General features: G+C 44.0%; 1 protein-coding gene across 1 annotated transcript in view; it reads right to left on the bottom strand.

The window, feature by feature from the left end:
• VPS41 (VPS41 subunit of HOPS complex) overlaps positions 1–26,183 on the bottom strand; it is a 266,714-nt gene that overhangs the window by 30,241 nt on the left and 210,290 nt on the right. Inside the window, exons 24-25 of the mRNA XM_066341578.1 lie at positions 23,950–24,090; positions 21,691–21,827 (exon numbers count right to left, since the gene is read on the bottom strand). Of these exons, the coding sequence (XP_066197675.1) occupies positions 21,691–21,827; positions 23,950–24,090 (278 nt within the window). The remainder of the gene's footprint in view (positions 1–21,690; positions 21,828–23,949; positions 24,091–26,183) is intronic.

The raw sequence follows: 26,183 nt of genomic DNA, 5'->3' as shown, positions 1-26,183 counted from the left end.
GACTGAAAGTTCCTCTCTTTCAGGGCTTTAAATATTGGGGTCCACTCTCTTCTAGCTTGTAGAGTTTCTGCTGATAAATCTGATGACAATCTAATAGGCCTTCCTTTATATGTTGTACTCTTCTTTTCCCTGGCTGCCTTGAGAATTTTTTCTTTGTCATTGGTTTGTGTCATCTTTATTATGATGTGCCTTGGAGTGGGTTTGTTGGGGTTAAGAAAACTCGGTGTTCTGTTTGCTTCTTGAATTTGTGGCTTTAGTTCTTTCCACAGGCTTGGGAAGTTCTCGTCTATTATTTGTTTGAGTATATTCTCCATTCCATTTTCTTTCTCTTCTCCCTCTGATATACCTATTATTCTTATGTTATTCTTTCTGATGGAGTCAGACAATTCCTGTAGGGCTTTCTCGTTTTTTATTATTTTTGAGTCTCTTTCTTCTTCTCTCTGTTGTGCCTCAAGTTGTTTGTCTTCTATTTCACTAATCCTATCTTCAATCTGGGCTGTTCTGTTAGCTAAGCTTGTTACCTCGTTTTTCAGCTCGTGAATTGAGTTTTTCATTTCTGTTTGATTTGTTTTTATAGTTTCAATTTCCTTGGTAATATATTCTTTGTGTTCATTGAGTTGTTTTCTGATCTCCCTATATTGCCTTTCTGTGTTTTCTTGTATATCTCTGAGTATTTTTAAGATTTCTATTTTAAATTCTCTGTCATTTAGCTCCAAGGCTTCCAATATGTTAAATCTTTTCTCCATAGATTTTTCCACATCTATTTGTGTTACCTCTCTTTCTTTTGTATCCATAATATTTGATTTCCTCTTTCTTATCGGCATCTGAGGGTGGTCTTGTTGATAGCACTAATTAGAATTAATAAAGAGTAAAAAGTAAAAAAAAAAAAAAAAAAAAAAAAAGGTAAAACACCCCACAAAAAAAAACAAACAGTAATAATTTATTATTTCCCCCTTTTTTCTTTCTTCTCTTTCTCTCCTCTCCCCTCCTCAGGGAAATATCGTGCCTATAATAGAGGGCCTGATTTGGGGTGAAGAGTTCAAGGGGCAAAAAAAGGGAGTAGGGACCTACTAAATGCAAAAAAAAAAAAAAAAAAAGGAAGAAAATCTTAGACAAGCATAAGATGATTTGCTTGTAAGTGATGGTCAACTAAGAGATATAATGAGAGGGATAAGAGGGAACCAGAAAAAAGGACCAAAAAAGAATAATAAAGAAGAAAAAAATAAAAAAAATAATAAGTAAAAATCTGTTGTATTAAGTGGAGCGAAGACTAAATACAATGGAGACCTTGGGTTGGGAGGACCCAAAATGCCACAAAAATAAATAAACAAGAAAAAAAATAAAAACAAAAGCAAAAAAGAAAAATAAAGCCAAAAAATGCCTTGAGTCCCAAATTAACTAATTTGTTCGTGATTGAGGATTAAATAGGAGGAAAGTAAAATGAGAAAAGAAAAAATGAATAGAAAGGAAAAAATAAGAAAAAGAGAAAAACGAAGGAAGAAATAAAATAGGAAGAGAAAAAAAACAAAATAAAGCAAGACAAAAAAAAAAACAAAAGAGGAGAGAGTGAGAGTTAAGTGTTTTGGAGTCTAACCTTTAAGGAGGGTGAGGATGAAGAAGAGAAATAAAATGTAACACTCATGGGTAGTGTAGTTCAAGAAAAGGGAAGCATAAAATGGGCAGAGAATAGAAGGACCGAGGTGGAGGAAATAAAGGCAATAAGATAGAAGAAACAAACAACAACAACAAAAAAAGAATTAGTGGAACAAGTTGTAAAGTCTGTGGATTTTTCTTGATTTTGAGAGGTTAACTTCTTCCTTTTTCTTTTCTCTCCCTCTTCCTGGTCGGTGACTCTGTACCCCAGGCTCTGCCCCTGTCACACTTAGGTAGGGATTTGCAGTTGATGGGATTCTATGGCAATGTCATATAATTGGCTTTAGTCTTGCTGGTAGTCAAGGCTTGTTGGCATTTGCAGGGTCCAATGATGAGAGAGTTTGCTTTCCTGGATTCTCTCTCCTAGTCCCCCCTTTCTGAATTAGCAGCCTGGTGATCAAGCTATAAGGCTGCAACTGCTTCTGCCTGGGGAGTAAGAGGCTCAAAGAGCTGGGAAATCCCCACTCTATCCCCACTCAGTGCAAAGCTTTGGGAAAGGCTCTGGCAGTCAGGGCCTCCAGTGTAATCAGGCGGGGGTGGGAGTCAATTGTTGTCAAGGTGACTGTTCAGCGCCTATCATTCAGTTGGACCTCTCAACCCAGGCTTTCCACACTTTGTAGCCTGTTTTTGCTGGGAAGAAGAGGCACTAGTCTCTGCTTGCGACTAGTGTAGTATAGATCTTATTATCTGCCAAGTCCTTCTTGTTAGCGTTTATCCCTGAATATGGAGGCTCTATCAATCAGAAGTTGCCCCCGCCCCTTTAGTGAGAGGCCCTAAAAAATATCACGCCTCTTGTCTTGGATCGCTGAACTGAGAGAGATCTTATCAATTAGAACCGAGGGTGTGCAGATTTCATGGGTTAAGCTAATTTCAGTGATTGGGTCGCAGCTGTGCTCCCGAAGGTATTTTAGGCTGCCTGCGCGCGCCCCTCCCCCAACGCTTGATTGTTAGCTTGAATGGCTGGGTGAGGTGCCCCGCCCACGGAGAGAATCTCCCAAGCCTCTCCCGCTCGCCCTGCCGCTGGCGGCTGGATCGCACCAGGCGCAGGATAATGGGGCCCCCTGGGTGTGCGGGCCAGTAGGGCGCTCTGGACGCGTGGAATGCCCAGGGCACGCGCGCGAATGGGGTGCTCCGGGCACCGGTGGCTGGCGACTCTCACTCGTAGTGCGCGGGCCACTGGGAACGTAAGCGGTGCTCACTCTGCAACCGGACCGGGAGCGCGCCCCGCGGCTTGCGGCGGTTCGGCTCGCGGCGGCTCGGCTCGCGGCGGCTCGGCTCGCGGCGGCTCGGCTCGCAGCGGCTCGGCTCACGGCGGCTCGCGGCTCCCGAGTGTGGGCTAACTCACCACAAGCGCACTTCCTCACGGCTTGAATGAACGTCCCTGAGGTAGCTTCCTCCACACCCTCGTCTCTCAGATTCAAGTGATAACAGTCCTTTTGCTATCAGTTTGTGTGGAATTCCGGAATGCTCCGAGGATAGATTTTTCTGTTTCTAGTTGATAAATTTGTTGTGATTTAGGGGAGAGCTGTCGGACGCGCTGCTCACGGCGCCATTTCCATGACGTCACTCCCTTTTGGGATTTACCTTCTCCTTAAAAAAGCTTTGCTTTTTGTTGGGATTAACAAAGATGAGGAACTTCAGAAAAACAAGAAGGATAGAAAGACTCTATGGTCTCATGTTAGAGATAAAAAACAGTATAAATACAAGCATATTTCAATCTTTTAATAGCACAAAGTGTGCATGTGCCAAATGGATAAAAAGTGGGTTGTCATAGGCCACTTATGTTATATAAAAGCTGTGATGAGCTAAACCTAAAATAATTTGAAAGTAAAAAGTATACATTTTATCTTAAAAGTTTATTTCAGGGGTTTATAATTTTAAAAACTATCTCTTAGAAATGAAGAGCTTATACACTGTGAATCAAAAAGAAACCATGTGACCCCAAAAAAGGAAAGGTAAGGGAGAAGTCACCATTTCCTCTTAATTCATTTGTCTCTGATTTCACAGCAGAAAAATATGGCAAATGGTAAAGAAATACACGGATTATAGCAAATGTAAATATGAGAAAATAATTGTAATAGGCATGGAGATGTCTGGAACCAATTTACCTGGACGCATGCATATATAAAGTTTAACAAAATACAAGTGTTAAAGCTTTTTACTTCTTCTAGAAATATTAATTCAAATCATGAGTCAATTGAGCAAAGGGCTGCATCCTTCTCACCTCCAGGTCTGAGACAACATATGGGAGCCCTGACAGTACCCAGTGCATATCTAACACAGCACGCACTCACATGTTTAATTAAAAGTATTTCTAAACAGCCCTGGTCGGTTGGCTCAGTGGTAGAGTGTCGGCCTGGCGTGCAGGAGTCCCAGGTTCGATTCCCGGCCAGGGCACACAGGAGAAGCGCCCATCTGCTTCTCCACCCCTCCCCCTCTCCTTCCTCTCTGTCTCTCTCTTCCCCTCCCACAGCGAGGCTCCATTGGAGCAAAGATGGCCTGGGCGCTGGGGATGGCTCTGTGGCCTCTGCCTCAGGTGCTAGAATGGCTCTGGATGCAACAGAGCGACGCCCCAGAGGGGCAAAGCATCGCTCCCTGGTGGGCATGCCGGGTGGATCCGGGTCGGGCACATGCGGGAGTCTGACTGCCTCCCCGTTTCCAGCTTCAGAAAAATGAAAAAAGAAAAAAAAAAGTATTTATAAACAAATGCATATCATTTAAAAACATTACACCTAAGGCTCTGGCTGGTTAGCTCAGTGGTAGACTGTCAGCCAGGCGTGTGGATGTCCCAGGTTTAATTCCCAGCCAGGGCACATAGGAGAAGGGCCCATCTGCTTTCCCACCCTTCCCCCTCTCCTTTCTCTCCTGCAACCAAGGCTCCATTGGAGCAAAGTTGGCCCGGGGGCTGAGGATGGCTCCATGGCCTCCGCCTCAGGTGCTAGAATGGCTCTGGTTGCAACAGAGCAACGCCCCAGATGGGCAGGGCATCGCCCCCCTGGTGGGCATGCTGGGTGGATCCCGGTTGGGCATATGTGGGAGTCTGTCTCTCTGCTTCTCACTTAAGAAAAATAAATAAACAAACAAAAAGAACATCACACCTAGAAGTCTAAGCTACTTTGTTACAGATTCCAAAATAAGTATTATGAATGATTTACACTGAAATACTAAGTTACCACCATGCCTCCCATTCACTCTATAAGAATAGACCTGATGAAATCATTCAGCATGCAGAACAGTGATCAAGATAGAAAATTTAAGAGTGGTTAATAGAGAAATGGATGTTAGAATGAAAACGTTCTCATCAAAGTTCCAAGGGAGAGAATTAAAAGCCTGTAATAAAAAACCTCTAAAAAAGTTGATGAGAAAAAAGGAGAAAAACCCCACCAAATATCAGAAATAAGGGAGAACAGAATTACAGATGCAGACAAGATTTAAAAACTAAGTAAACGCTACAAAGTTTTATTATAGTATACAATCTGAAAACTCCAAAATATTTTATAGATTTACCATTTTTATAGTGATCCCTAAGTAGGCTGCCTAAAGAAAGAAAATAGTTGTTAATATAAAACGGAAGCCTCTTCCACAGAAATGAATTCTGTATTCATTCTTCATATATAAGCAAGAAGTATCCCTGGAAACCTGTGACCCAGCCGAGGGCAGCATTTTCTCTCTGCATCCTCCAACAAGACATCTGAGCTCCAGAGGATTTCCACAGGCTCTGCCACCTTCCCAGAGGGTACCTCTCCCTTTGTCCCAGAGAATCTTAAGGAAAAGTGGTCAGTACACTTTAAAATAAAATTAAAATTAAATGTTGTGTGTGAGGCAGCTGTGTTAGGCTTGCTCATGGGTTTACCAGCTGCAAGCATTTTGCTTGATTAGTGCGTGAGCATGTGGCACAGGCATGTGTGCATAGCCTGTATAAGGGGGTGTTTCTCCTGGGCAGTAATTCTCCCAGATTGCTTTCCCGCCACCGTGAGGTGCAGTTTTCTTTGCTCCCATGCCCTCACTGGGAATAACAGGTTTTCCTTTATTAGCTCTTTCCCTTTTGTTGTTTATTTGCTTGCCTGTCTTTGTGAGCCTCCAATAAATGGGTATGGCCCAATGCTTTCCAGCTCCATAGTTCCTCTACCGTCTGCCCGAATTCAATGTGAACCTGCCTGGCCTCGGCCACCGGCATTACATCTGGTGTAGTGGGCAGAGTTTGGAGCAGATTGGTATGGAGCCGCCAACACCCTTGAGAGGTAGGGTATGAAAGTGGTCACTGTTCTACAGCGTATGGTTTCCCATGGCTGTCCTTTTGGGGGCTGTAGGCTGGGTGTGTTTTACATCTCTGCAAGAGGAAACCAAGAGCTCTGTGTAAGAGGCGGCTCGAGGTGGAGAACTCCAGGGTGAGCTGCAGACTGAGTGGCAACCACGGCACAAGCTGCAATGTTCACTGGAGAAAGAGCTGCAGATCCAAGAACTGCAAGTCAGACTGCAGGCTGAGAACCAGCGACGGTGTGAACAGGAGCCAGCACTGAAGAGGCCGACCGGGTTCGAGAGTTGCATTGTGAGGTGCTGACTGAACACCAATGGCGATTGGAACTGGAGCTGTCTCTGGAGAAGAAATTGCGTGTTCCTGAGTTGCAGTTTGCCCTTGAAGCTGAATGTTGGCAGTGACGGCTATTAGCAAAACTGCAGCCAGGAGCAAAAGTGGGTGTGGAAGAGGGAGCTGCATTCCTGCTGGCGGGGTGGCTCTGAGTCGGTGGGAGCAGGCATTTCTGACTCCTCCTCTTTTGAGAGGGAGGCTCGGGCTACAACTAATGTCCCCAGACTCAGAGCCCAGCTGCTGGTTGCCAAGAAGGTAAAATCCCAGCAGCAGAGTCCTTCAGGAGCAACCACAGCCTCCTCCACAGACAGTGGAGCACTCCGTGGTCCGGCCCTACACCAAGGTAGAGCTGATGGAGTTGGGGGAGCAATTCAGGCAGAAACCCACCGAGCCGCTGGCAGCCTGGCTACTGAGGTTGTGGGATATAGGGGTAGATGGTATCATGCTCTCCAGAACAGAGATGTAGAAATTGGCTGCCATTACCACAACTCCAGTTATGGTCAAGACCATATACCCTATTGTAATTTGGGTGAAAGGGGTCAACCAAACCTCATAGTGGTATGGCCCAAACCTCCACCCTGGCCAAGTAGGGTACATACCTACAACAATGCTGTGCTCTTAGCGCCAGCCCATTGAGAGCAGAACTGCAGGAAGTCTTGGGTCCAGTCACCTATGCGATCTTAGAGTCAGGTGCAGCTGAGGTTCAGGAGGAAGGGTGAATGCCCATCCCCGAGGATTCTTGGTACAATGTCTAGCAGGGGCTAACAGGCCAAGTGGACTGCCATAGCCTTCCATCCGGCCACTGAGACTATTTGGCTGGACACAAGTACAGGCCAAAACAACCAATGGGCGGAATTAAGAACCATATGGCTAGCTGACTGTAAACTCTCTCTGGAGATCTGAACTGACAGCTGGGCTATCATGGACTGACCTTTGGATTGCTACTTGGCACATTAACCAGTGGATGGTGATCCACTGTCCGCTACTGGGTCAGGCCATGTGGCAGGATTTATGGGAAATAGGACACCAGAAATAGGTGATAGTATACCACATCACAGGGTGTGGCCTCTAGCCTATCCTGGGAATGATGAGGCAGATACTTTGGGAGGGTGTGATGGCTGGAGACTGCGACTCCAGGTGACCTGGCACAGTGGCTCCACAGGTGCATGCTCCATGCGGGACAGAAAACTATGTGGGCTACTGTTAAGGCATAGAATTTGCCTGTGTCCTATGCAGAGGTATTTATAGCCTACGAACAATGTGCAGAGTGTTCCAAAGAGCACCCTCGGAGACCACTGGTGTCATCTGGACAGATCCAGAGGTCGTGTCCTGTAGGGAATCTCCCATTTAACCTTGAACTCTCTACGGCTTGAATTGGGGAACTTTAGTTAAAAGCCCTGAGTGAATGTCTCTTGTATGCAAACACCAAGAAGCTATGTGAGTGACCTTTGTGCACACACACAGGAATGCATATGAATGGGCTTTAGAAAATCAGAGAGGTTCTAGATTGCCCCTTCCTTTGTGCTTAATTAGCAAAAGAAAAAATATACTGATCAAACTAGCCCTTTCTCCATGTCACCAAATGGCCATTAATCATTCTTCCCCCTTATCACCTGGCCTCCCTCCCTTGTAACCCTGTTATCTCTGTTCAGCTTCTGATCAATAAAAGCTAAGGGAGAAGGAAATTCAGGAGGTCTTCTTTGCCTCCCTTGGCAGGCCTCCCCCTCTCCCTCTTGACATCAGTTTGTGTTTGAGTAGATTTCTTCCACGCGACACTGGTAGTTCCCAGCGGACTAGAGTACTACAACTGGTGACCTCATTATGATCGTGTGGAATCCGTGTGTGAAGAGACGTATAGCAGCTGCATCTTCTGAGGAATTCCGGTAAGGAACAGTCCCTACTCGCCTTGAGGAAGGGACCGATGCACGTAGGTCAGAAAAGGGTTTCCTCATGGGTTAGAAGCTCAACAAGCAGCAGCGCATTTACCTTAAAAATTTTACAACAACAACAAAAAATTTTTACAACAATTGCTCCACGATGCTCAGTGTACTATAGAGACTAAAGCAATACAGCAACTCTTACTTGCTGTATGACAGCACTGCCCATGGTTCCCTGATGCGGGAGCCTTAGATTTAGAATTAGGGGAGCAAGTAGGTCAAGTTTATAAAAGCAGTTTGAACAATGATCAAAGGTTTCCATTCCTCTTCTCACAACATGGAGGTTTGTCTGCACTGCTTTGTATCTTTTGTATACTCCAGAATGGAAAGTAAAAGAGGAATCACAGCACAGTCAACCTGAACCACAGATTATGGCAGCAATGAAATTTGAGGAGGCCGATAAGGAGGACAAAATACCTTTTCCTTCTCCCTTGCCTCTGAGGAGCCTTTGGCTCCCCCTATCCTACACCCTTTCCCCCTGGACTTGGGAAGAGTCATACTCCTTCCTTAAGGGAAAGCTCTCAGAAGGATTAATGTTGGCGACTCAGATGCTATAAAAGCTACAGCTCTCCCTGTTATCATACAACAGGGACAGTGAGTCCATCAGAATTTACCTTATTCTGTATTTAAGGAATTGAAAAAGACTATTCAAGAGAATGGAGCTCAAAGCCCATTTACAGTAGGCATGGTAGAGGCCTTTGGAAATGGACATGATATGACTCCTGGTCATTGGAAGGTTCTAGTAAAAACTTTAGTATTGCCAGCTGAATATACTGTCTGGCAAATGGAATATTATGACCTAGCTACAAGACAAGGACTTCAGGATTTTGAAAATCAGGTACCTGTCACTATTGATATGCTGTAGGGAGTTGGACAATTTGCTACAAGTCAAGCACAGGCAGCCGCAGACCCTCCTCAACTTTTTGCTCAATGTCCCCTTTTAGCCGTACAGGCTTGGAGCAAAATACCTGTGTCTGGGCAGCAGCAAGGATATTTTACAACTATGCACCAGGGGGCTACAGAGCCCTATGTTGATTTCATAAATCACCTGCAGATGGCTTTAGAAAAATAGGTTTTGAGCAAAGAAGCTCAAGATAGTCTTACAATTTGCTGATGAGAATGCAAATAAGGACTGTCAGGCTGCATTATCCGGCATAAGAGCCACCACCAAAGACACAGGGTTATACACTGCTCACAAATACTAGGGAATATTTTATCATTTCGTATTCATTTTGAAATATCCCCTAAGTTTTGTGAGCAGTATACAGTGTGTCCGTAAAGTCATGGTGCACTTTTGACCGGTCACAGGAAAGCAACAAAAGATGATAGAAATGTGAAATCTACACCAAATAAAAGGAAACCCTTCCAGTTTCTGTAGGATGATGTGGCAGCATGTGCGCATGCGCAGATGATGACATAACACCGTGTATACAGCGGAGCATCCCACGGCCATGCCAGTCGAGATGTGGGCGGTACAGAGGAAAGTACAGTGTGTTCTGTGGCTCGCTAAATTCGAATCCGTGACCAAAGTGCAACGTGAATATTGGCGCGTTTATAACGAAGCACCACCACATAGGAATAACATTCCTCGGTGGGATAAGCAGTTGAAGGAAACCAGCAGTTTGGTGGAGAAACCCCGTTCTGGTAGGCCATCAGTCAGTGATGAGTCTGTAGAGGCTAATATGAGATAGCTACCTAAGGAGCCCTAAAAAATCTGCGTGAGCCCACATCGAACTGCACTGAATAGGTATAAAACTGGGAGAGTTTTCCTTTTATTTGGTGCAGATTTCACATTTCTATCATCTTTTGTTGCTTTCCTGTGACCCCACTAGATCCCTGATCGGCAAACTGTGGCTCATGACCTACATGCAGCTCTTTGGCCCCTTGAGTGTGGCTCTTCCACAAAATACCACGTGCGGGCGCTACCTCGATAAGGAATATACCTACCTATATAGTTTAAGTTTAAAAAATTTGGCTCTCAAAAGAAATTTCAATCATTGTACTGTTGATATTTGGCTCTGTTGACTAATGAGTTTGCCGACCACTGCACAAGACCATGTCCAAAGTGGAAGAAAGGAAACCACTGGGCTAAACAGTGTAGGTTTAGATTTGATAAAGATGGAAACCCAGTTCAGAGAAACTTTGAGGGGAGCACATCCCCCAGCGCCCCTATCAACCCTTGGGAAAGCAGGCATTTCTGGCAGTGACTCCTAGAACATCATCGCAGGTCTCTCTGCTGCTATCATCGGCAGCACAGGCTTGGATCTTGCCGTAACAGAGGAATATATAATAAAGGAAATGTTAAGTTTATACTTTATCCACTGGCATTTATGGCCCTCTCCCTCCTGGGACAGTAGCGCTAATGCTAGGAAGATCTAGCACCACCCATAGGGGACTTCAGGTTCTCCCTGGAATTATAGACTCTGACTACACAGGAGAAATAAAAATCATGGTTCAAGGATGCAGCTTGCACGTCATTCCAACAGGTACCTGTATTGCTCAGGTTTTATCGTTACCTTATATACAGGGCAATACTCAAAATAAAGAAAAATTCAAGGATTTGGACATTCAGGAATTACAGCATTCTGGTCATCTATTCCTCAGCAGTGACCTACAGTAAAAGTTAAAAGACTGGCTACCGATACAGGTGTTGATTACTATAATTTCCACTTCTGCCTGACTACCTGATTGCCCACATGGCCTACTTCAGCAACCACCCTGGGCAGGAAGACTTAGTACACCCAGCAGAGTAGGGGTCTTCTCACTTGCCAGGGGCCAGAAGGAAAATTGATAATTTCCACCCTTTTGTTCTTCCTCTCCCTTTTTCTTTATGGGGAAGAGACATTCTTCAGCAATGGGGCAGGTCTTTACACATTCCGCCTTTTTAGGTGGGGCCACTGTTCACATACCTCCCCTTAAACTAACCTGGAAAACTGATGACCCTGTTTGGGTTGAACAATGGCCCCTAAAAGGGGAGAAATTAAAACAAGTACATTTACTAATTCAGTAACAGCTAGAGGCAGGGCACACTGAGCCATCAGCTAGTCCCTTGAATACTCCTATATTTACTATTCCAAAAAGGTCAGGAAAATGGCGACGAGCTATTAATGTGGTTATTCAACCCAGGAGACCCCTTCAGCCTGGGCTGCCTTCTCCTGTCATGATCCCTGAGAACTGGCCTTTTATTGTTGATATAAAGGATTGTTTCTTTACTGTCCTGCTTCAACCTGATGACTGAGTGTTCTGTCTTTTCAGTTCCCGTCCTTAGTAATCAGGACCCATCCAAGGACATCAGTGGCTGCCTCAGGGAATGGCTAACAGCCTCACTATTTGCCAGCATCATGTTCATCAGGCTCATCTTCCTACTCGTCTGCTTTCTCTGAAGCCAAAATGTTTCATTACATGGATGGTATTTTAATTATAGCTTCCACTGAACAACTACTATATTAAGCTTATCATCATATTTGTCAGACCACCGCTATACATGGTCTGACAATTGGCCCTGAAAAGGTTCAGCTTTCTGCCCCATGGAAATATTTAGGATTCACTATTTGGGAGTGATCCATTCGCCCCCAAAAGATTCAGCTACAAATATCTCAGCTATTAACAATACGCTTCAACAATTGCTTAGCCATTAATTGGGTTCAACCCACTCTAGGCCTTGCTACATACCAATTACATTTTCTATTTCAAAGTTGAAAGTGTGATTCTAATTTACCTTCTCGGACCCTTTCAGATTCAGCACTACAAGAGTTAAATCAGGTTGAGACAGCCTTTCAGCAGTGACAATTACACCATTATAACCCTAATTTTCCTGTCTCACTATTCATTTTTTTTTTTTTTTGTATTTTTCTGAAGCTGGAAACGGGGAGAGACAGACAGACTCCCGCATGCGCCCGACCAGGATCCACCCGGCACGCCCACCAGGGGCGATGCTCTGCCCCTCCGGGGCGTCGCTCTGCTGCGACCAGAGCCACTCTAAGTGCCTGGGGCAGAGGCCAAGGAGCCATCCCCAGCACCCGGGCCATCTTTGCTCCAATGGAGCCTCGGCTGCGGGAGGGGAAGAGAGAGACAGAGAGGAAGGAGAGGGGGAGGGGTGGAGAAGCAGATGGGCGCTTCTCCTGTGTGCCCTGGCCGGGAATCGAACCCGGGACTTCTGCATGCCAGGCCGACACTCTACCACTGAGCCAACCAGCCAGGGCCTCACTATTCATTTTTAATACTGCTCACAGCCCTACAGGTTTATTAGGTCAATTGAATGGCTCTTTCTAGGAGCTGCTTATCAGAAAACTTTTACTCTACAGATTTAATAGCACCTCTTAGTTTTAAAGGAAGACAGCATTATTGTATGCGGCTAACCAGGGAAGATCTACACACCAGTTATCTTCCTCTCTCAGAAGACTTCCAAGCTTTGCCGCAACACAGCTGCCACTGGCAAAGTGTTAGCTGATTTTTAAAAACAAGTGTCTCATCACTTTCCATCTTCCAAACTCCTTACTCTATTCATAAATGGTCCTATTAGTTTACCAGTAAAAGTACTTAAAGAGCCTATTCCTACTGCCCTTACAGTACTTACTGATGGATCAGGTAAAACAGGAAAAGCTGCTATCACTTGGAAAGTTACAGCATGGCAACCCTGTGTAGAAACTGGCTTTGCCACTACTCAGCAAGCAGATCTTGGAGCAGTGATTTTAGCTCTACAGACGTTTCCTGATCAATATCATTTCTGATTCACGTTATGCTGTCCATACTGTATTACATATAGAGACAGTATATATCAAATATAACCCAAGTAAATCTTTATTGTCAGTTTTTAACGCTGCAGTCCCTTCTTGATAACCATACTCATCCTCTTTTTATTGCCCACATCAGGTCTCATATAGACTTGCCTGGGCCACTCTGTACAGGTAATCAACAAGCTGATAATATTGTTGCTGCTTGTTCAGTTGCCTTTCAATAGGCAGCTACAGTTCATCAATTTCACCATCAAAACACCCTATCATTAAAGAAACATTACCCTATTTTTTGCAGGCCAAACAAATTTTGAAGGCTTGCCTCTCTTGTCAGCTTTATTCAGGAAAGTCTTGAAGACACAGCAGCAATCCCAGTGGTCTCACTCCTAATGGTATATGGCAAACTGATGTCACTCAGGAACCTCCTTTGGTCATTTTAAGTATTTACCTGTTACTATAGATTCCCACTCAGGCATGATCCACACTACGCCTGCTACTGGGAAGCAATACATCATGCTGTTTCTCACCTCTTAGGGTCCATCTCCATTCCTGGCTGCCCTGAAGTAATTAAAACAGACAGTAGCCCTTGATATACTTCTAAGACATTCCAAATAGCTTCACAGAACTGGAATATTAAACACGTTATAGGTATCCCTTATAATTCAACAGGATAGGCCTGTATTGAACGTGCTCATCGTACCTTAAAAACCTATCTTAAAAAACAAAAACAGGGAAGTCCCTGTGAACAATTAGAGTCTCCGAGGGATCGATTAGCTATGGCTTTATACACCATTAAAATTTTTTTTTTTTTTGTATTTTTCTGAAGCTGGAAATGGGGAGAGACAGTCAGACAGACTCCCGCATGCGCCCGACTGGGATCCACCCGGCACGCCCACCAGGGGGCGACGCTCTGCCTACCAGGGGGCGATGTTCTGCCCCTCCGGGGCGTCCCTCTGTTGCGACCAGAGCCACTCTAGCGCCTGGGGCAGAGGCCAAGGAGCCATCCCCAGCACCCGGGCCATCTTTTGCTCCAACGGAGCCTCGGCTGCAGGAGGGGAAGAGAGAGACAGAGAGGAAGGAGAGGGGGAGGGGTGGAGAAGCAGATGGGCGCTTCTCCTGTGTGCCCTGGCCAGGAATCGAACCTGGGACTTCTGCACGCCAGGCCGACGCTCTACACTGAGCCAACCGGCCAGGGCCACCATTAAAATTTTTTGAATCTTGATAGACAATCTTCCGCTGTTGAACAGTGTTATCCCAAAACCAAACATTTCTCAGGACCAGCAGGAGTGTGTTCGCAGTTGGGAACCACGGTCTCCACAGGAAGGACCTTACCCTGTTTTAACACGGGATTGAGGATCGATTTGTGCTTCCTTACCTATAGGAATGGAGTGGATCCCCCTCCAGAGAAATTAAGATACATCATGACCTCTGAACAACTGGTCCAGGAAATACAATGCCTGACGCTGAATCCCACATGAGAACCAATGAGACAAACATAATAAACCCCAGCAATCACTTGGGGACAACTGAAAAGCCTAGATCAGCAGGCGGTAACATTGATGAATAATGTTGGGGCTGCTCCCACCCCAGAAAATAGATTCCTGGCATATATATCTCTAGCTCAAAATAGTCAACAGGTATTTAGTAGAGCTCTTATATGTTTAACCTTATTTCTTTTGTTTACTCCAGGTATGTCTAATGTATATTGGGCACACTTATATAATCCTCCTTTATTTCGTCCACTTACATGGTGGAATACTGACCCCCCCCCCCGGCCCCCATCCTCCAATGGCACTGTCTGGACTGGAGGTGTATTGTTACCTCTTGCAGGCCCTTTAGAAGAGCAGAGGAAATGGCTCACAATTAAAGAGGTCTTTACACCTTCCCTCTAGCAATCCTTCTATATGCTTTACTACCCAATTAGCTGTAGAAGGTTGTGCATGTGTCATTCTTCAAGAATTTCTTTATTATCAACCCAAAACAAATAATCAACCAGCTAATTTCACATTTATATCTGTTTTAACTGTCAATACCATAACCTTTAGAGTGGTAAACTTTACCATACCACCTAACATTCCACACTGTGGCCCGGGAATAGATTATAAACATCAGTCCCATTCTGTTCAATAGAATCCTTGTCATGTAAAAGTTCCCTGTCCAGGTCCTCTTTTCAAGAATGGTACACTGTGGGACTGGGGACTCTACAGTCCTTTAATCACTAGTGGGCATAAACTTTCTTTTAACAGCCCTTCTAATACTACTACCAGCTGGAAGGAATATGAATTGTCTGGACCTGTCTTACAATTCTCAGACACCTACTACGTTAGTACTTTGCATGTGCAGTTACGGTGACTAGGATTACCTTCCTATAACTGCGTTCTTTCACATGGAAATTATAGTAAATATCTCATCCTTCCCTTAGTTAGGAATCTTTCTGATAGCATTATGCTGTGTACTTCACACCCTTATGTGTTTATTATTGCCCCAGAAGCCCCTAATATCATTCTCACCAACCAACTATATAATATGACTATTCCACGTGGTTGGTATACCTCTTGTCTCACTCATAAAAATGTTACAAGGCTTAATGTTACCACCATCACTCCTTTGTGTCACTTACCCCAGGTGTGGCTACCTGTCAATTTAACCCGGCCTTGGGCCGAATCTTCAACCTTACAGGTTTTAGAATCTGCACTTACCCATTGGAGATGTTCCAAGCGTTTTCTATTTACTCTTATTGCTTTTCTTGTCTCTGCTACTATTATTTTAACTACTGATACAGTTACTTCCATATCTCTTACTCAGAGTATCCATACAGCTGCCACTGTAGAGCATGCAATGACCAATATCACACAGAATCTAGTATAACGGACACAAATTGGTCAGGAAATTCTATCCAGACTGCAAGTTCTTGAGGCAGCTGTGGAGTGGCTTGGGACCAACAACAAGCTCCTGCCACTCGACAGATTCTTAGGTGTGACTGGGAACATACCCACACCTGTGTCACTGCACTGCCATGTAATCAGTGTAGTCATCCTTGGGAATACAGTAAGCAAAATCTACTTGGATCATTTTCTACTAACTTTAGCTCTCAAATTATTCACCTTGAGGCAGAACTTCATCAACAGCTCCTAGATATTCAGAAAGAACCTCAAACCAATTACCTTACAGACTTTACAAGAGTTTCTCCAGTGGCTTAATCCTTCTACTTGGTTTCATGACATTAATCTAAGCTTCTGGGGCATCTCTGTTCTTGTAATTTGTTTATGTTTTCTTTTAGTGATAATTTTCCGTGTTATCATCCAATTTTTCAGTGAAGTTCGAAGCCTGCGATGAGTTTTCACGGCTTCCCTTGCCCTACAGCCCACCTCTACATCACCTTCCTTAAAAAACAAGGAAGGGTGAGAGGTAGGGAATCACCCATCTCACCTTGAACCTTCTATGAATTGGATTGGGGAACTTTAGTTAAAAGCCCAGAGTGACTATCTTTTGGAAGCAAACACCAAGAAACTGTGAGTGAGTTTCTCTGTGTAGACACAAAGGAATGCATGTGAATGGGCTTTAGAAAATTAGCCTAGAGGTTCTACATTGTCTCTTCCTTTGTACTTGTTAATTAGCAAAAGAAAAAGAATGTACTGACCAAATTAGCCCTTTCTCCATGTCAGCAAAATGGCCATTAATCATTCTTTCCCCTTTATCACCTGGCCTCCCTCCTTGTAATCTTGACACCTGTTCCGCTTCTGATCAATAAAAGCTGAGGGAGAAGTAAATTCAGGAGGTCTTCTTTGCCTCCCTTGGCAAGACTGCCCCTCTCCCTCTTGATATACTGTATTTCCCCATGTATAAGAGACTCCCATGTATAAGACGAACCTTAATTTTGGAACCCGAAATTTGAAAAAAAAAGTTTTACATAAAGTTATTGAACTCAAATTTTATTCATCATAAAATTCATACAACTCCTCATCACTGTCAAAACTCCCACTCATTAGCTTGTCCTCATCTGTGTCTGATGACAAATCACTGTCTTCATATACTGCCTTGTCCTCAGTTCCATCTATGGCATTTGAAATTCCACAACCACTGTATAACATGCACCCAGTTTATAGACCCCAATTTTTTCAAAAGAAGGTGTGTCTTATACATGGGGAAATATGGTAAGTTTGTGTCTTGAGTAGTTTTTTCCTCATGACACTGGTAGTTCCCAGTGGGCTGGAGCACTACAGTGTCCCATTGACACGGTGGCAGATAGACATCATCAGACCTTTACCAAAGTCGGATGTGCACCAGTATCAGTCACCTGTGTAGATACTGCCACCAGTCTGCTTGCTGCTTACCCCGCCTGTAACCCTGACCAGAGGGCAGTTATACAGGCTCTGGACCACCTGAGTGCTCCGTACGGGCAGCTGCTGGTCCTTGAAAGTGACAATGGTACCCATTTCACAGGTTCAATGGTGAGGCAATGGGCTCAAGACCTAGGAGTGGACTGGAAGTACCATGACCCCTACCACCCCCAGGCTGCTGGTATCATTGAGCGGTATAATGGACTCTTAAAGCAGGGACTGCAACAGGAGGGGGGCACTAGCTCCCTTACTCAATGAACATGCCGCTTGTGGACAATACTCTGGGTTTTGAATGAGAGACCTTGACCAGGGGGCCCAGCTCCAGTGGAAGCCCTCCTGCATTGGGCTGCTGCCCCCAGCCAGTTGCAGATACGCACCAAGGATGCTTTGCTCAAGCTGGGTTTTGGACAGCAGGGCAACGTGTTCTTGCTTGCCCTAACAGCCTTACTTAAAGGCCAAGAGCTTCAATGGACATGGCCCTGGACCATACAGGCCCCCCAACTATGATGGGTGGCCTTGTTGGCAACATGGGGAAAAGGACTAGAGGTGGATCTCCAGTTAACTCCCTGGGCAACCAGCACCTGGCCACCTAAGGTGCTGGAGTGTATTATCCCTGGAGTACTCAGGGGAACAGCATTATTAAGGGCACCTTTGTAATTTCTTTATGGCTCATAATGAGTTCTCCCATTTTGCTGCATATAGAACCAGTAGATTCTGGTGTGCTGGCCAATAAGGTTTGGTATGTCCGCCCAGGGCAGCCTCTGGTACCTGCTGCTGTGCTGTCTGCAGATAGAACTCTGGCCTGTATTCTGCCAGAAGGGAAATATTTGCCTCTCTTGGTGCCACTAACAACTTTTTCATTTCGCCCATAGCTGTGTTTATAATTCTGTAGCCTGCACTGTTTCTGTTTTTGTAATGTACCTCACTCCTTACCTAGAGACCACTACAGAAGAAACCTGGCAAGTAGACTGTGAGGCGAGCAATCCTAAAGGGGTGGAATGTGGGGCAGCTGTGTTAGGCTTGCTCACGGGTTTACCAGCAGCAAGCACTCTGCCTGATCAGTGCATGAGCACGTGGCAGAGGCATGTGTGCACATCCTATATGAGGCTATGGGTGCTGCCCCTGAGCCAAGTGACTCTCCCAAATGGCTCTCCCGTCACCATGAGGTGCGATTTTCCTTGCTCCCTTGTCCTTACAGCAAATAGCAGATTTTCCTTTATTAGCTCTTTCCCTTGTGATGTTTATTTGCTCGCCTGTCCTTGCAAGTCTCCAATAAACAGGAATGGCCCGACACTTTCCAGCTCTGCAGTTCCTCTACCGTCTGCCTGAATCCAATGTGAACCTGCTTGGCCTCGGCTACTGGCGTTATATCAGGTTAGCAGCTTAGTGAATAATTTTTATATGGAATTAATTTTGCATTTAATAATTTTATTTTTATTGCTAGCTGACTGAGAACTATGCAACTTTATTCATAAGAAAATGAATGAGTCGGCCTAGCGAGCGGAGGACCCGGGTTCGATTCCCGGCCAGGGCACACAGGAGAAGCGCCCATTTGCTTCTCCACCCCTCCGCCGCGCTTTCCTCTCTGTCTCTCTCTTCCCCTCCCGCAGCCAAGGCTCCATTGGAGCAAAGATGGCCCGGGCGCTGGGGATGGCTCTGTGGCCTCTGCCCCAGGCGCTAGAGTGGCTCTGGTCGCAACATGGCGACGCCCAGGATGGGCAGAGCATCACCCCCTGGTGGGCAGAGCTTCGCCCCTGGTGGGCGTGCCGGGTGGATCCCGGTCGGGCGCATGCGGGAGTCTGTCTGACTATCTCTCCCTGTTTCCAGCTTCAGAAAAATGAAAAAAAAAAAAAAAAAGAAAGAAAATGAATGAGCCGTGAGACCCAGTGGTGTCCATGGCTTTGGTTCTCTGGATTAAGAGCCTACTAAGAGGGATCAATTGCGCATTTTTGTAGGCAATGTAGAGGCTGGGGAAAAAAAGCAAGGCACATTTTTCAGCTTACAAGGCTAGGTTTCATTCACTACAGCTGGAAGAGAGAAGGGATAATTATTTCATCACCTTCCTTTGAGTAAAGCTATTCACAGACACCTAAATGACTTAACAAATAGACCTGAAAGTCTGAGAATACTGTAGCATAATCAGTGGTGGTTAAGAGTCAGTGATGCACAGAATGTTATCAAGCTCACTCACACCCAGAGCTTTGTAAGGTCTGACTTTGAAACCGCTTTCCCAAAGTCCAATTCCAAGCCTTAGCATCAGTTAAACTGTTCCTTGCCTGGACTGCTCTTCTGCGTCCCTTAGGCATTACACAATGCAAGCTCCCATGCCACCTCCCCTTGCCTACTAACCTCTTTTCTTCCTTGACTTTCTCGTCCTCCTCTGATCACTGCAAACCTCCACATTCCATTGTAAATTAATACCTATATATCTTGGAGCTTTTTGCAGAATAGGCCCTCCCCCTCTTTGCCTTAACCCATTTCTCTCCCAAAACCCTGATTTCCCACAAGCCCTCCTGAGTGAAGGCTCCTTGTTCTCTCCCATCTTGCCTTCAGCTAACCTCTTTTTCTTTCAGTCACCTGGGCTGTGAGGCTAACCCCCCAGTTCACTGAAAATGCTGGAGCCTGGCTTACAGCCCTGTTCCCCGTTCCTCAGTGGCCACTGGGATGATTCACTGACTGTAATGCCAGTGGCCATAGCCACACAGGTCCACATTAAATTCGGGCAGACAGTAGAGAAAACGTGGAGCTGGAAAGCGTTTTGCCATTCCGTTTAATAGAGTCTCACAGTGGCGACAAGCACACAGGCAGGGAAAACCATTTCTCAGGCAAACAAACAACAAAATGGCCCCTCACAGTGGTGAGCAGGCAATCCGCACATCCACAATTCCCGTGAGCACAAGCAGCCATAGCCTTACATAGGCCATACACACGTGCCTCTGTCAGGTGCTCACACACTAATCAGGCAAAGGGCTTGCAGGCGGTACACCAGCAAGCTAGCCCAGGGGTCCCCAAACATTTTACACAGGGGGCCAGTTCACTGTCCCTCAGACCGCTGGAGGGCCGGACTATAAAAAAAACTATGAACAAATATCTATGCACACTGCACATATCTTAAAGTAAAAAAACAAAACGGGAACAAATACAATATTTAAAATAAAGAACAAGTAAATTTAAATCAACAAACTGACCAGTATTTCAATAGGAACTGTGCTCCTCTCACTGACCACCAATGAAAGAGGTGCCCCTTCTGGAAGTGCAGCAGGGCCGGATAAACGGCCTCAGGGGGCCATAGTTTGGGGACCCCTGAGCTAGTCTAACAGCTCCCCACATTGATTCTGGCAGTTTCTCCAGTAATTCCACTCCAATGACCTTTACCTTTGCCTGCTTTCTGAACATGATCACAGTGCCTCCTTTAGTAACTTGAAGGTAACAATAGCCCACTTCCCAGCCACGAGCTCTTGCCTCTCCAGCCCTGTCACTCCTTACCTCTCTCACACTGCTCCTTGCTGCCATCAGTCCTCCTCCATTTCTCCTTCTCACCCTGCCTCTTATCTAAGGCCTCCGCTGAGTTCAGCAGGCAGCCTCCTCACACCCTCACAGTGACTATTGGCCCCACAAACCCTCGTCACAATCCCCCACTCCTGACTTACCCTGGTAATCACTTCTCTTCCTACAACTGTATCTTTGGCTCTACTTGAAAAATGCTTTGTTTCTAGGAAAGCAATTTCACCCATATTACAACAAAAACTCAGTTTCAAATAAAGACAGAGAATAGTCTAAACTGTCAAAGAAATGTGCTTTAAATAGCTTTAAGTTCTATGGAAGCTACCAGCATCCTAAAAAATACTAATTATTTGGAGTTCTTTTAAATAAAAGATTAGGATGCTATGTAATTAGATATTAATTACTTACAAGAAAATTTTCATTGTTCTTATCACAAATTCTAAATTACTAGAAATATCAAATTGTACTAGTCTAGAAAACAGAAGGTTAAATAAAATCTTGTATTTTAACATGTTTTAGGCAATAGGTTACTGAGTGGCTTTAAGGAAATTATCAAACTACAATACTTGAGAAGTATTTTTTAATTCTTGCAAATGGGATAAAACTCTTTCTGATCAGAAATAGTTTGGTTATCTGAGCAACCAGCCATGGTACTGACCTTCCCCAGTGTCATGCTGTGTTTACTGCACACGTGTAAGAACACCTGCTCATCAGGACGAGAAAACCTGGGATGGTTAAAAATCAGATGGCTTTCTTAAAGGGTGATATTTTTAATTTCTCTATTTGAACAGTTTTCCAAACATTGGAGCCTATATAAAATGTGACTTTACTAAATTTAATTATTTGACTGGTATCTAAAATAAACTCTAGAAATGTTTATCCAGTAGTGAATCAACTCAGTCAGCTTATGTATTTGTCCAAGAAAAAATACTTACTTGCAAATTGTAGTCTTGCAGAATTTTAACCAGCGAATCTCTCAAATTGGGAATCTCCATTCCTTCCTTGATGCGGTGAATCAGTAGAATTGGGTCAACATGTGTGCCAATGTTGTTTAACAAGCCAGTAATAAAAGCTGCAAAATACCATAGAAAACAGTTAACATAGAAGCAATGTACATACTGCAATTTTAAGCCAAAAGTAATATAAAGAAAAAAATATTTCCTTCAAATTTGAATTTTTAAACTCTTAAGAACTAATCTTCCTTTGCTTTCTTCATGAAATAAAGGAGTTAAATTTGAAGAATTTAAAAGAACAAATTATTACTTCAGAATACAGTTTGTGATGCTAACGAGATGCAACTCGTATTATTGAAAATGTACTATGCTCAGCTATCACACATTTTTCACCAATATTTGCAAGGTAGGAGTGTTGTCTCCATTTTTAAGAAATGGGAAACAGGGTGGTTAGCTAATCCATCCAGGGTCACACAGCTAGCAAGTTATAATCCCAAATTCAACCCAGGCCAGACTCAAGTTCACAATGTGTTACATTAAAACGCACTTTGCCTCCTTTAAGATCCTTAAACTACTACTTTGTCATGCTAACATTATACTCTTGTACGTCTTATTAAAAAGATAATCATAGCAGCAATTTCTAGAACTAGAAATTTTGAAATAAATAAGCCTTCCTGCCAAAAAAATAAAAGAGAAGGGAAGAAATCTTACACTACTACTGCTAGTTCTGGATCACTTCCTCTTCTTCAGAAGAGAACCTGGGCTGCTGACAGCTGGTGGCTTCTGTTACTTTTCAAAATGGAAGACCCAGGGCACATGGTCAAGCAGAGGGCCAAGAAATGTATCACTGGTGCACCGGTGAAAGTATGCTTCATGGGGACACGGTTCCTATTATCAGGTTAACCATCTGTTTTTTAACACATTCAGGCAACACAGAGTGATGAGGCCCCAGGCCTCCCTGCACAAGAGTATTATTGGAGACCATTACAATGTGCCTGGCCTGTTTTTATTATAGATGCTTGACCACATTTTTAACTCACTGTGTCCTGAAATAATTCTTTCTCAACATAAATGGCTATATTGAGAGAAAATACATTGCTGGGAAGAGTATAAATTAATAGTCTTTTTGGGGGGCAGTTTGGTAATATTTTACAAAAATCTTAAAAATGAGTATATTTTGAGGTGAGCATTAATTTTAAGGACATCATGCAACAAAGCTATATATAGTGGTCCCTTGTCTATAACGGGGGTTAGGTTCCAAAACCCCCTGCAATAGGAAAAAATCCACGAAGTAGCAACCTTTTATTTATTTTACTATTTATATATATTTTAAGACTTTATAAACCTTTCCCACACAGTTATTAACCTTTCCCATGCTCTTATAAACACTGCCGATGCTCTTTAAACACTTTCTACACTCCTAAACCTATGTAATTTTAACAACATATAAAATACTATATGAGTACTCACCAGTGAATACACAGTAATATTCCTTTAATATGTTTTAGTTAATAGTTTAATAGTTTTTATATTGTTTTCAAATTTTTAGGGTAGAAAATGGTTATTTTACCACAAAAATAATTAAAATAATAAATATATAAAAATACCTATATACCATAAAATCCCACGATATAATAAAAAATCCACAATACAAAATTAGATATATACAATTTAAAAATCCACGATATAGTGAGACCATGAAAAGTGAACTGCAATATGCCGAGAGGCAACTGTAGGGAAATGGCCGGGAATCAGACTGTTGTCCTGAGACAAGTGTTTGGTGCAGACTTTGGAATGCCAAGTGCTGCGGGGGCAGAATGCTGCCCGGCAAGCACTGATAAGACTGTTTATAGGAAACAGCTGATCCCCATAGCCTTTTCCCTACATACCTGGAAGGTATAGTTGATCATCTTTCTCTGCACCTGAATCCACTCTAGGCTAATCTGACCCAGACTCTGCTAATTTGCTTGATGAACAAAGACACCAAAAAATATGATGAGGCTGCAGAGATCTGGCTCCAGTCCTTAAGGCTGGGAGTCCCCTGTACTCATCTTTTCTCTATGTTGTGTCTTGTGTGTTTTTCTTAAGTCCTGCAGCGCCTTCCCTTCATGCACACCTACTGCTGGGCTGGACTTGGCAGACAACTGTATAGATACAGACACAGATATAGAGATAGAGATAGAGATAGGGATAGATAGAGATCTAGACATCTGTAGGAACCCAGACAGCTTTTGTGCTCACGTGGCTTGTCGATGGAATACAGAATCAGGTCTTCCCAGAGCTCTCCATCGTCCTGCTCCTTGGCGAACTCAATTGCTTTATCAACATCATGTAATTCCTCCATGATCATCTTCAGGGCACTCCGGCTATTGCCCATTCGGCCTAGTAAAGATGTGAGAAACACTGCATTGAGGACATTTTAACAAAGCATTGTTACAAAACAGCGTATCTCCTAACTTGTTTATATAGTTTGAAAGCAAAGAAAAAGCCTATTTTCTTATGTGATACTAGCTTAGCATGATAAAATAAATGTCTCTTTACCGGGTGTTTTCTGTGTGCTGAGAATGCATTAAGTGTTCCACATGAATGACACCACTTCATCATCACTAAAACCCCATGAGATAGGTTAGGCTAATATTTCCATTTTATAAACAAAGACATGTAACTTGCTACTAAATGGCAGATGTGGAATCCACACCCACCTCTGTTAAATGCTGACTTCCTTCTCACAGGCTTGTATTTCTTTTGATTGCCTCCACTACCAGATACAATTAAGACTTTTTATTTTAACTTATAAATTTTCTTTATTATGCTGATCTCTTTTTTTTTTATAAATAAATTTTTATTTTAATGGGGTGACATCAATAAATCAAGGTACATATATTCAAAGAAAACATTTCCAGGTTATCTTGTCATTTAGTTCTGTTGCATACCCATCACCCAAAGAGAGATCGTCCTCCGTCACCCTCTATCCGTTTTCTTTGTACCCCACCCCCTCCTCCTCTCCCTCCTTCCCTCCCCCCACCCCCGGTAACCACCACATTCCTGTCCATGGTTAATGTCTCTTAGTCTCGTTTTTATGTCCCACCAATGTATAGAATCCTGCAGTTCTTGTTTTATTCTGATTCACTTATTTCACTCCACATAATGTTATCAAGATTCCACCATTCTGCTGTAAGTGATCCGATGTCATCATTTCTTCTAGCTGAATAGTATACCATGGTGTATATGTGCCCCATCGTCTTTATCCAGTCTTCTATTTTTTTTTTACAGTGATTAAAAGCCTTTAAGCAAACTCTTGGCCCATACAGCAAGAATCCATAAGAGTAGTGTCCTTAACATGTTCACCAAGTCCAAGTTGGCCCCATCACCATGCCAAATCCCTGAAAAATGCAACCCAACCACAGTTCAGTCTGTTAGGAGCTGTCATAGGGAGCAGGAGTCCAGGAAAAGTCCACATCCAGGAAAAGTCCGCATGGCACTGGAGTTGTCACCATTCTGTACTTTGCAGCTCATGTCCAAGTCCCAATGACCGCTGCTTCTAGCTGGTAATGATTCAGGTAGACTGGAAAAGCCATGTGCAGCATGCGTGGATATGGAGCTTCTGATCTCCTCTGCCTGGAGATATGAGACCAGGTTGCTTTTCCTTGGAGCTCTGTGACTGTGGCATGGTAAAGAGAACCTTGGGATACACTAAGCTGGGTGGCAAAGGTAGATTCATAATAGAAGTTGGCAAAAGGGGGAAAGAGAGCTCTAAATTAGGAGTAGGTCCCAGCCTAAAATATGAGTGGGGCACTGAGGTAGGAGGGATAAAGGAAACATTATATATTAAGCAAAGCAGCAGAAAATAGGACTATCAACACCCACAACAGAGATCTTCGAGGGAAGAATAAAAAACCTGACTATTCAGGCAAAACATAGTTAAGTGACCCTTGTGCAAATGAGATCAGTTTACCTGCTTCTTGGAAGAAATACCCTAGGCTCGTCCACAGTGTCGTAGATGGGGCCGACGGCCCTGGGTACCTTCAGCCTTCAGTAGCAAACCCCAGCTTTCTGGGCAAACTTAGGTCATAGGTGGCTGGAGCAGGGCTGGAAGAGACTGAACCCTCCCTTAGAGGAGCGAGGGGGAAGCCTACCTTCCAGTGTCCCTGTTTCCGCACAGCAGAGGCATGTAAGCCTGGCAGGCTTTAGCTCAATGACCTTCCTTTCCACTATTGAAGCAGGACCCAGATGGCATCCTATGAGACCCCTTTGGGGCATTGGAGCCTTTAAGGGTGTATCCTAAAAGCTGGTAGTTCCTCTGATCTCTATTGGGCTTTTTCTGCCTCTAGGTATCTTAAAAGCCATTCTCAGAAGATCTCGCTGAGGGGTTTGAGGATCCCCATCCGCCTATATAAATCTTTTCCATATATCTGGAGCTATTTGGAAAAAGACAAAACAGTGTTATTAGCTGGATCTAATAAAGAAAGTAGTAG

Source organism: Saccopteryx leptura, chromosome 6 (genome assembly GCF_036850995.1).
Source record: "Saccopteryx leptura isolate mSacLep1 chromosome 6, mSacLep1_pri_phased_curated, whole genome shotgun sequence".
NCBI lineage: Eukaryota > Metazoa > Chordata > Mammalia > Chiroptera > Emballonuridae > Saccopteryx > Saccopteryx leptura.
This window is presented reverse-complemented; position numbering and strand designations above follow the sequence as displayed.